Raw genomic sequence first — 12,343 nt, 5'->3', positions numbered from 1 at the left:
CAGGCTCTGTCTCACACCTCTTCAATACAACAGGGGCAGTGGGGGTATGGTTTGTGTCATGTGTGAGAGATTTTTATTCCTTGTTCTTTACTGCTTCACCATGCATGGTGACAATGAGAGAGAATGACTTTTGAAGAGGCAGGCATCACTGCCAGGGAGAGAAAACAAGGAGAGGCAATGTTGAGGCCCTGTTGTCAAAGTGACAGCTATGTGAGAGAGACAGCAAGAGAGAGAGAGAGAGAGAGAGAGAGAGAGAGAGAGAAGGGGCTGGGAGGAAACAGCATAGAGTAAAGATAAAAGGAGACACAGAGACAGACAGATCGGCAGATGCAGAAGGAGGGCTGGAGACACTATTTCCTGCGTCACGGCTGCCGTGTCGGAGGGAATGTCGTGCGAACACATCAGCGCAAGCTTTCAGTCTGTCCTGTCAGCCTATTTCGATATGAGTGACAAAGCCAGGGACAGAAGGAACAGAGGAGACATATAGAGGTTGAGTTGGCTTTCGCTAACGAGACACCAGAACAAAGATGAAAATAAGGAAAAGGAAAAAGGAACCCCAGCTACAGCTTTACGGGCTGCGGTTATAAAAGGTTCAGGAGTGGGAAGATGACAAAGCTATAAGAATGAGGTTTTCTTTTATCGGTGCCACAGTCATAGCCAAGAATTAATTCCAGGCTACTAGATCTCAAGAAAACACTTTCTGGATGAACCAAGCATATGCTTTGATTGTCAGAAAAGAGAGAGAGAGAGAGTGTGTGTGTGTGTGTGTGTGTGTGTGTGTGTGTGTGTGTGTGTGTGTGTGTGTGTGTGTGTGTGTGTGTGTGAGAGAGAGAGAGAGAGAGAGAGAGAGAGAGATGTGTGTGTGTGTGTGTGTGTGTGTGTGTGTGTGTGTGAGAGAGAGAGAGAGAGAGAGAGAGAGAGAGAGAGAGAGAGAGAGAGAGAGAGAGAGAGAGAGAGAGATGAGTCTTGAGTGTGCAAGGGAGATGTTGAAAATTGAATAAATACCAGTCGCCGACTGAGGGGGGTTGTACACCAGAGATAAAGATTGCTTTTGGTACCGTTTGCCACCTTGCTCTCCCTTGCTCGGTTGGAGGCAAATTGATTAGGTGGAGGGGTTTGGGAGCATCTGGGATGTGGGTGTGGGGGGGGGGGGGTGAGGGGTAATGTAGATTACTGTGTGCAGGCGGATGTGTAAAGGGCATGATGGATTCCCATTTCCATACGCGAGGAAGCGGAGGACATGCTAAGGAAAGAGAGAAGTAATGCAGTGAATGGGTGGGAGGGGTATAGAGAGAGAGAGAGAGAGAGAGAGAGAGAGAGAGAGAGAGAGAGAGAGAGAGAGAGAGAGAGAGAGAGAGCTGGCAGTCCCAATCTCAGACACACTCACCCACATCCATCCAGACATCTGCCTAATGCTACATCTTAAATAGCCTTCTCCATTTTACATGCACTCCATTCTCATTTGCTGCTGAATGAAACGGTATCATTAAAGGGAGATTTACTACAAATTGCCGTAAATTTGCCATGTCACTTTCAATGATCTGTGTGTGTGTGTGTGTGTGTGTGTGTGTGTGTGTGTGTGTGTGTGTGTGTGTGTGTGTGTGTGTGTGTAGCACAGGCTCGCCATGCTGGAATCGAAGAGGAGAAGGAGGACGGCTGCTGCTCTGAATCAACATGCTCAAAGATCTCTGTGTCCAGTTATATGGTCCATCCTAATCCACAAGGCCTTATTAATTACACTATTCCTAAAAATCTTCTAACCAAAATGACGATATTTGTATGGTTTAACAAACAAAAGTCAGCAAACTTACCAAACTAACATGTGCCATGGGTATGCGTACAGTATGTCTCTTTCAGTTTATTTGTATAGCACTTTGTATAGACATTGTCACAAAGCTGTACAGGAATATACAAATTCAGAATGAAAAGAATTCAAAAGTTTTTCATTTTAATTTAGATTTATCCCTAATCAGTAAGGCAGAGGCTACAACGGTGAGGAAAAAACTCCCTGAGATGATACAGTATGAAGAAGAAACCTTGAGAGGAACCAGACTCAAAAAGAAGCCCATCCTCGTGTGAGTGACACCAGATTTATAAATCTTTCCGATAACAGTGTATGAGGCGCGGTTTGAAAAAGATAAAGCTTTACATATCTCAAAGGCAGAATAGGTAGTCTTTGACTTTTAATCTGTTATGCAATATGGAAGAACTGCTAGTGCCTGGGAACTGGCAATGGGATGAAATCAGGGTAAAATTGACTTTGTGGAATGTACAGTATAAACGGTAAATAAGATAAGAATACATAAAACATACTGTCATAAAACCAGTCAACAAATGACCTGTTGGAAGCCTCTTAAGAGCAGAGCAAATCAGACTAAATCGTGGCTCCGAGACACTTTGCAGTTTCCACCTCTGATGAACGAGGTGTGATGATGCCGTTTCTCGAAATAACCTCCGAAGGCAAAGTCGGGAAAATAACGGCAACATGGTGCCCTTTATTAATTACTAAACTTTAGCTCCTCACTGCCATGTGACGGTTAACAAGTACTCATGCCGTAGAGAGCGAGAGAGCGTGAGAGAGAGAGAGTTAGAGAAAGAGAAACAGAGAGAGAAAACTCTCATACACAGAAGTGTTGCGTTTAACTGTCATGTCCGTAACAATACAGCCTTAACTAGGAAAGTGACATATCAGCTATATTGTGTATATTGTGACTCCTGACTGTTTCCTGTTTGACAAAGAAGGATTGATATAGCAGGGGAAGTACTAGCAGCTGCATAGGAAGCACAGATTGTGTTCAAAATTGAGTCCATTGTAAGCTGAAGCGTTCCATGGTGTCGACTGCCATGTTGTGTCAAAGAAGCACCAACGGTGAGTGATGGCACACAGTATGGATCTCTCTGATCCACTCCACATGCTTAACCTGGCCAGCTCCAAAGCCGTGACAGCACCCAGACTGATTTATGACAGACGGGCTTCAAAACTAGCTGAGGAAATCCACAGCCATTAGGTCAAGAGCAGGTGGGAACTCACTGTCAGCTGTGAAAGCTAACATGGTATAAGAACATGCTGTCTAGGAGATGTGTGTTTACCTGATGTGCAAATGGGTGAGCCTTTCCATCTCCTGCTCCATGTGCTCCTGCAGCTCTCCGGGACGCAGAAGGACCTGGCAGATAGGGCAGATGGGAGCCTGGCTGTCATACAGCGACACCTTCTTCTTGCCTGAGAGAGAGAGAGAGAGAGAGAGAGAGAGAGAGAGAGAGAGAGAGAGAGAGAGAGAGAGAGAGAGAGAGAGAGAGAGAGAGAGAGAGCGTCAACAGTGCAATCTAACAATAGAAAAGTGACCTACATGAAAACTTCTCAAACATATTCGAAATGTTCTTTCCATTGCCAAACCAGTCAAGCAGCACAGTATTTGAATCTGATTTGCACAATAGGGAGACTGAGAATGTGGAAAAGTGTAAGTGAGAGTTCTGTGTGTGTGTGGTGAAGGGCAGGGGTGAGCGCTGTGGTTTGCTCAGGGTACTGTGTGTGTGTGTGTGTGTGTGTGTGTGTGTGTGTGTGTCTGCAGCTCGTGGATTAAGTGGCTCGGATTTCAGTAGCAGGAGAATCCGTCACCCTCGGCCTCCTGTCTCCAGTTCCCTCATTAGAGCAGAGGCGAGCTCAGTCAGCCCAGCAGCCCAAGAGGAGCTGCTAACTTACTGCACCTCACCAACTCTCTACAGCATCTCCACTTCACTTCATAAGCTCAGTTTTTGATAACTTCCCCTCCAGCACAATGCAAGCTAAAAGAATGCACTTTCCACGCTATACTCCTTTACTCTATATATACTTTATTTACCATTATACAGTATATACTGCAAGTGTGTGTGTGTGTGTGTGTGTGTGTGTGTGTGTGTGTGTGTGTGTGTGTGTGTGTGTGTGTGTGTGTGTGTGTGTGTTTGTGTGTGTGTGTGTGCGTGTCTGTGAGTGGGTTTACTAAGGCTTGTATAATCACTTACTAAACATCAGCAATAAATAAAAAAAATCCTTTATTAAATATTTTAAATATAATGTGTGTTTTTTTTAAAGCACATGTAGAGCACAGTTAAAAAAGAAACCCTAAAATTAAAAAATGTGAAGCAGATGTGAACTAATTTCCGCTTTCATTTTTCTGCGCACATTCGACATACAATTTATTGTGGAAAAGAGCAGCTGGCAGGAAGGGGGATGCGATGTGGGAATATTTTGATTTTAATGAAGGCCTAAATTCCTGTTTTCTAATATATGTTGAGACAGTGCCAAAAATCGTTCAGAAAAAAAAAGAAGAAAAAAAGAAATGTGCACCTGCAGCAGACACATTAAGAGAACTACAGTCACTATAATTAAGTAAAATAAAACCTGAAACCCAAAAAATTAAGAAAAGATTAATAAACCAAAATATTTAACAAAAATGGGAAAAAATTTTTAAAATGCACGAAATAATAAAAAAATTAAATAAATAAAGGGAATCTACCAAAGCTATATTAAAATGAACTGACGTATACTTATCAGCTCAAATCTATGAAAACGTTGCACCTGTATAGGCTTGGCATGGTGTTCATGTGCACTGTATGAACTTCCACCTTGTATATAAAATACAGTTCATGATCTCAAAGTGTAAAAATAAACCCAAAAGCCGTTAACATGACTCTGAGAGTTCCGGTCCCACTGGGCTATCTCTTGCTCTTCTCATGTCTGGACTCGGCCAATCAGAGAGGTTATTTTTAGTCGCCTGGACAATGGATCTGCCCACAAAACAGGATATCCTGGATGGACTGGACATTATGAACAGACTACAGTGTGCTATCCAGATAGGTGCTTACCTCATCCCATACACACCCTGTGTAACCACAAACAGGAAGTAAAGGACTTGTTTTTTTGGTGGCCACCTGCAGCTCACATGCAGACCATAAATCAAGGGAATACCCGGAAAGGTTGGAGTTAATTGTGTTTGTCTGGATTCAGTTCAGATCTCGATACGTCATCGTTTATAATGGATATCAAGATAACAGCTGTGAAATATACAGTGCTTGCTTTCACAGAGTGCATCAATGTAAAATGATAAATGGAATATAAAATGGCATGTGCGCATGGAAAGTGCGTGTGTGTGAATGCCGAGTAAAGTGTGTAATCTAGATGAGCAGAAAGCTTATCGTCTATCAGGGCTATCAGTTAAAGAGGTCACTTTTTATTCAAATGATTAGATAACCCAGGAGAGAAGTTCACATTCTCTCTCTCTCTCTCTCTCTCTCTCTCTCTCTCTCTCTCTCTCTCTCTCTCTCTCTCACACACACACACACACAGACATGCGGGCATGGGCACACACACGCGGTGAGTATCTGTAATCCAACCACTCTCTATATAAAGCCCAGGGCTCAGTCTGAACGTGTCCTTGACTTCAGAGGGCATTGTTGTGTTTGTCTTCACATGATGTGTTTACTGTTTGAGTGGGTGATGGATCAGTAACGCTCCCCTCCCATACACCCTCACTTCCATACACATACTAACACACACACTTCCAAACACGTAGATACGTGGCAGGCCACCTTTGGGGCCACATATCCCTGCTCACATATTGGGCTGTCAGAACTACTTCCTGCAAGAGCACAGTTCCATCAGTGAGAAGCAAGCAGGGTCAATGTAAGCATGCCAACTTTCCCCAATATTCTTCCCCTTCTCATCCTCCTCCTCCTCTCTCTCTCTCTCTCTCTCTCTCTCTCTCTCTCTCTCTCTCTCTCTCTCTCTCTGTCTCTCTTTCATACTTTCTCTGACTCTCCCTCCCTCTGTGCTTCCCAGTCGTGCTGCTGCATACTCAAACCCTATTCCCCAGCACTACTATTTAACGGCCCTGTGCTCTGGACACTTTAAGTGACTTTGAAAAATAGGTAATCGATTACAATCCCATGCACCTCTGTTTCTCCCTTTCCCCCCACTTTCTCTCTCTCTCTCTCTCTCTCTCTCTCTCTCTCTCTCTCTCTCTCTCTCTCTCTCTCTCTCTCTCTCTCTCTCTCATGCTCCATGCTGCAGTATCCCCACAGATATATTTCTAATCTTCTCTCTTCTCTCTGTACTCTTTTATAACATGTTGCCTCTCCTTTTAATTATTATCTCCTCTTTCTTTTCTGAATGCCAGAGTGTCCTATATGGTTGCCCAGCTTTTACATGCGTATGATCCTTTAATCTTGTAGTCTTTGTCACCTTTCCTTTCTTTCTCTCTCTCTCTCTCTCTCTCTCTCTCTCTCTCTCTCTCTCTCTCTCTCTCTCTCTCTCTCTCTCCTCTTCCCTGCATTTGGCTCTTGATGTCACCCTTTCTTCTGCCCTCCTCTTGTTTCATGTCCAGGCTCCAAAGCGGTCAGCTTTATTGCCCTGACAAGATAATGTGAGTCGTGCCAAAGCAATCACCGTCTGCAAGAATAAACAAGGCTAGGCCAATCTAACTCAGCAGCTGATGAAGCTTTTTACATTCTAGAGAGGAGGTCAAACGTGTTGTGCTCTCTCTCTCTCTCTCTCTCTCTCTCTCTCTCTCTCTCTCTCTCTCTCTCTCTCTCTGTTCTCTCTGAGCATACAACACATTTTTACATTTGATTCTTGCTTGTAAAAAATGGCTGTACAGGCTGCTTTGCATTGATAGAATTTCATCTGAGATCTTTTTTAATTCTGAGGACATGACAGGCAGCATGGTAATGATGTGATGTTCATGGAGATAACAGTTAACATATAGGTGTGTGTGTGTATGTGAGTTGTGAAGGCAATAAAAGTATGCCTTCTTTCGTTAATTCATCCGTACATAATCAATAAGCTCAGTAATGGAGTCCTGATAGCTTGGTTGAGCAACTGTCACACACATCACCCCGAAACACACAAACACACACATCCACACACACATAAGCACTATATACACAGTCTGAGCACTGAGGTTTGCATTGATACAAGCTACTGAAGTCACAAACTGCTGCTTTGTTTGAAGTCACACACTATTACCGACTGCACTATACAAATAAAATTGAATCGAATTGAAATTTAATACTAGCTGTGCTGTAGTTAAATTCAATCCAGAATATGGCTGTGAAATTCATTCATTTTCTACCGCTTTATCCGAACTTCTCAGGTCACGGGGAGCCTGTGCCTATCTCAGGCGTCATCGGGCATCAAGGCAGGATAGACCCTGGACGGAGTGCCAACCCATCGCAGGGCACACACACTCTCATTCACTCACGCATTCACACACTACGGACAATTTTCCAGAGATGCCAATTAACCTACCATGCATGTCCTTGGACTGGGGGAGGAAACCCCCGAGGCACGGGGAGAACATGCAAACTCCGCACACACAAGGCGGAGGCGGGAATCGAACCCCGACCCTGGAGGTGTGAGGCGAACGTGCTACCCACTAAGCCACCGTGCCCCCGCTGTGAAATTCATTTTAATTATATTTTTTTTGGTTAATATATTCTTGTGTTACTGATAATCTTATATTAAGTTTGATCAGTCTTTAATTGACTTTTGTTCCCTAATCACTTTCTCTATTTGATTACAAACTATCTTGGAGTTATTATTCATTTATTTATTATTTTAAGCAGGACTAATTAATAATAGGAAACTTTCTATGATAATATAGAAATATAATATACAATGAGTTAACTAGTTATATGCTGACCCCTAGTCCGAAGCCAGAGACAGAAGTAATTATAATAAGTGTGTGTTAGAACACAGGCATGTATGTCAGGACACAAAGCTGGCAAATCTGATATCAGAACACCTCAGTAAAGGAGAAATATGCTGACTCACTTATCCATCAATACACAGACTGATGAAATGTCAGCCGCAGACTAATGGTGCGTGTGTGGCAAAGTACGTGGGTCTGCATACTCTTTTGGAAGGGTTAGGTGTGTGTGTGAGAGTGTGTGCGCGCTCACTTCACACAGGGGAGAAATGATTAATCATTCACTGTCTCTATTAGTCAATCCTCTCAGGGGAGGCTGTGATCACCAGTAGCACACACATAATACCTCTGTATATAGGAAAAGCATTAGGTTAACGCGCACACACACACACACACACACACACACACACACACACACACACACACACACACACACACACACACACACACACACACACCTTTCACCTCACTTCCACCACAACCCAAACTGCACATAGACAGTATTTGTCTTCACACATAATACTGATTTTTCAAATGGTGAGCTCTGAATCAATTCCTCAATGCAATACAGAACACAAGCTACATTTTAGAGTGATAATATTCCTAGCTCCCATGCTAGCTACCCCTTTGTCAAGCCCTTTGTGTTGGCTAGCTGACTAGCTAACAAGCTGAAATAAACACCCCCACAAGCTTTAGCAAATAATTAGCTGCGATATTCTACTTGTTGCAATCTGGCACATCTAAAAAAAAAGCCAACTAAAAAAATATGTGAATGGTTTGAGCCAGCGAACAGTATTTATGATGTTACTGATGAGCACTGACACAGTTTCAGATTTGGTATTAGTGCTAGCTAGCACCAGACTAGCATACAGCTGCTAAAGCTGTTTCTCTGAGGTAAAACATTCAGTTTCTCTTGCTGCTGTTTCTCTTGCTTCTGTTTTTTTCCTTCTGTCCCTTTCTTTTAATCATTCCTCCTCCTCACCAGACATGCTACTTTTCCCTCTCTCTCTCTCTCTCTCTCTCTCTCTCTCTCTCTCTCTCTCTCTCTCTCTTTCTCTCCCAGGTGACTGATGGCCGGTAGCAGACAGAGAGATAAATCCGGTGGACGGAGGAATAGAGGAGGGGATTCTGGTGCACGACGCTTGTCAGCGCTTTAAAGATGATTAATGTGGGATGCCCTCCTGCGCGGCATGGCAGCAGGGCCTCCGTTTAATCTGTGGGACCGCCGGGACCAGCGTGCTGAGAGGGCCAATAACAAGGAAATAGGACTGACAGAACTTTTTAGTGCTGAGATTCCTCACCTAAATGCCATGCTGAGGGAGAGAGACAGAGCAGGTGGGAGAGACACACTGACAGAAAACGAGAGAGAGAGACGTGATTTTGACAGCTGTGACTGAGTGCAGGCCTGATATTCTCTAATGTGCCAAGATGGATCATCTCATCTCTTGCTCTCTTGCTCTCTGTCTCTCACTGCCTTGCAGCATCTCTCTTTTTAATCTCGGCCGTGGTGAGACTTTATCGGGACCCTTTATCGGGTTTCTTCACCCGGACCTCAAGTCGGATAGCGCAGCTAATGAGGGTCAGAACGGGCCTTGTGGCTTTCAGCCTTAGATGTTCCCTAATTATTAAAAGCACTTTCATCACCACTAACCTCTCTGTAACCTCGCTCCAAGCACAATTACATACTGGACAAGCAATGTAGTGTATGCTAATATTCTTGGCTGGCTAATATTCTCTCTGGCTACGCGAGCTTTACTTCTCTTGGATGGAAGTACGGCATCCAGCAGCTGCCAGCTGTTCTACGATGTAGCACTTCTCTCCAGCTCACTCTTACAATCCTTACAAGTTGTTTTATGAGCCGCTGTGTTAAGAAAAAAAAATCTTGCTTGACAGAAGCTGAATCAAACACACTCTTCCTAGGCGGCTGGCAGCCAGCCACGAGTAGCTGTGGGCCTGTAAGCGGTCTGTCTCTACGCTCATTTAGCAGTATAACTCGAACCGTTTGTTTAAAAAAAATACACTAATATATCTGTCCATAAAACTGTGCGCTGTAGATCTCGACTGTCTGTTTTGATGAAATGCTGATTTAAAAGAAAAACTTTTTGGAGCAGTGTTATAGAACAGAAGGTATAATTTTATCATTTATAAACTATCTCATGGCAATACTTAGGATGATGCTAATAGCCTTTAAAATAGCAGGCTTATAACATGCGGTGAATTCATTCCTTCAATAGCTTTACTGCCGTCGTCTGGTTTGGTTGTTTGCAAGAGCTTGCAATGTGTGTGTGTGTGTGTGTGTGTGAGTATGCCAGGTGTGTGTTCACTAAGCAGAATCGAGTGGTACTCTTTACGCACTGGCAAGAGAACAAAGGCTCTGCTAATGGGCACAGAGGGAGTTGCAGGAGCCTTTTGAAATCTTTCTGTGTTAACAGCGTGGCTGTGCTGGGGTAGGTACACATGTGAGGGGCAAGCACACACACACACACACACACACACACACACACACACACACACACACACACACACACACACACACACACACACACACATACTGCTAGTATGATTCCAAAGGCTTTATATAACTTTACAGAGTGAAAGCCTCATACTGGGAGTGTAGTTTCATACCTTCTTAAAGCTTAGTCCTCCATGCTACATGCTATCATACCTGTCTGAAAGAACACTGTGTTGTTGTTTTTTTTGTTTTTTTTTTGTTTTTTTTTTATTTATTTTAGAAGTGCTGCTTGAGTTCTACCAATTTGTAGGCTGTCAAGGAATCAAGCTAACAAGGTAGAAGTTGAAATAGACAGGATGTAGTAATAGGTAATTGTGTGTGATAAAGTTGGACAAAGTTAATCACTTTACTGTTTTTTTTTTACCAGAATCCTATATGTAGCATTGAACTGCTTTATCATACAAAGTGATGCTTAATGGTTCATATTAAAGTAGACACTCAGGGCTTTAAGACAAGTATTTTTGCTTTTACCTCTTGGCAATATATTATATTATATAATATATACAAACCAGATAATATTTCTATCTTCAAAGTAAATGGTGATATCAAACCCATTTCTTTAAAAACATCTAAAATTTAAAGGTGTTATCTTAAACCACTAAAATTCTCAGTAAGTTCATCCTAAGAAACGTCTTGCACTGAAAGCCAACAGTGTCCTGACGAATATTATATAATACATTTGTTTATACTGACTTTAAATGAACGGACATTTGTTCAGGCTTCAGAAGAATTATCACACACTTTCAGCTTCACTATAGGCATATTTTATGTTTGTTTACACAGTATGTTTCTTTTCCTTTAGACGACTCTATATATATATATACTACTTTTACTTACTTAACTCTAATGCTCTAAGACAAATCCATAAGACTGGTTCCTTAGATGTATGTAGACCTCGCTTTATATTGATCACATCAGCACACCTGAACACTTACCTGTGTCCTTGAAAAAGCCAGTGGCTTCTTTGTGTACCCTGTTGCATCTCCTTTCTGCTTTCTATTCATCCTAAATAGGTTTTCCTGACATGCATACAGCGTTTACACCTCCCTGCCTGTCTCCACTCATTCCTCCCTCCCTCTCTCGCTCCCTTTCTCCCACTCCTCCGCCCATAAACATGCCAACATCAGTAAACAGTGAAATCTCTCAGCCCCTTACCGCACGTAACCGCATTACCCTGTCCGATAACGTCTTCAAATAACGCCCGATAAGAGCAATTTGATTTGATTCTTGAATGGCCATCTTCTTCTTCTTCCTTTTTTTTTCTCTCGTTCAGAGAACCCCCTCCTTTCTTCTTCTTCTTACCTCAGGCTGTACAGCCTCCTCCTTCTACTCTCTGCTCTCATCTTCTGCTGCTAAAATGACACTGCTTCATATGCACAATCAAATAAATCGAGCAGGCCTGTCAACCTTCATTCTTTGGCTTGGCACCTTCTTAAATCAACTCAAGGTGAGACGCCACGAGTCATCTCCATAACGCCAAATAAGAATGCTCGGCACAAAAGGAAGGGAATTAGAGTGTGTGTGTGTGTGTGTGTGTGTGTGTGTGTGTGTGTGTGTGTGTGTGTGTGTGTGTGTGTGTGTGTGTGTGTGTGAAAGTGAGAGAAAGAAATTCTCTTTATTGTGAGCTGTGGAGATTAAACAGGTTGGACTCTGTGGAAACAGGGTTGCTGGTAGTGGAGAAAAAGGATGAGGAATGAAGAGGAAACGAGATGAAGGAAGATAAGATTTGAGATAAAACAAAATACGTAGAAGAGACATAGGCTTAGGGTAAATGTAAAAAAGTGTAAAAAAGCAGAAGCAGAGGAGAAAGTGAATCAAGAGGAAATAAAAATAAGAGCAGAGATGAAAGGAATAGTAAAGGAAAAGTGAGGAAGTTGGTTAGAGTGGAAGAGATGGTGAGGACAAGGGTAAATAGGGGACAAGTGGAATGGAGAGAAAGAAGGAAGAATGAGAAAATGGTACAAAAGGAGAGGAATAAGGCATCTTTCCTCCTTCCAGAGAACGTCTGATGAAATGGAACGAGGTCAACCTCATATTGTGCCCAGTGAGCGCCTGCGTTAGCATCAGGTCTAGCGAGGCCACGTGCTACTGACAGTGATGCATTGTGCTGTTTAATAACAGCCGCACACACCCTGGCTCCAAGCTGATC

At 42.9% G+C, this 12,343-nt stretch overlaps 1 protein-coding gene across 16 annotated transcripts in view; it reads right to left on the bottom strand.

The window, feature by feature from the left end:
- The window catches only part of rnf220a (ring finger protein 220a), a 117,076-nt gene that overhangs the window by 28,013 nt on the left and 76,720 nt on the right, over positions 1-12,343 (bottom strand). For all 16 annotated transcript variants that reach the window (XM_047815536.1, XM_047815531.1, XM_047815530.1 and 13 more), the window contains one exon: positions 3,091-3,220. In XM_047815536.1, the coding sequence (XP_047671492.1) occupies positions 3,091-3,220 (130 nt within the window). The remainder of the gene's footprint in view (positions 1-3,090; positions 3,221-12,343) is intronic.

Source organism: Tachysurus fulvidraco, chromosome 1 (genome assembly GCF_022655615.1).
Source record: "Tachysurus fulvidraco isolate hzauxx_2018 chromosome 1, HZAU_PFXX_2.0, whole genome shotgun sequence".
In the NCBI taxonomy this organism is placed as follows: domain Eukaryota; kingdom Metazoa; phylum Chordata; class Actinopteri; order Siluriformes; family Bagridae; genus Tachysurus; species Tachysurus fulvidraco.
The sequence above is the reverse complement of the archived record's forward strand: the minus strand, read 5'-3'. Positions and strand labels throughout refer to the sequence as shown.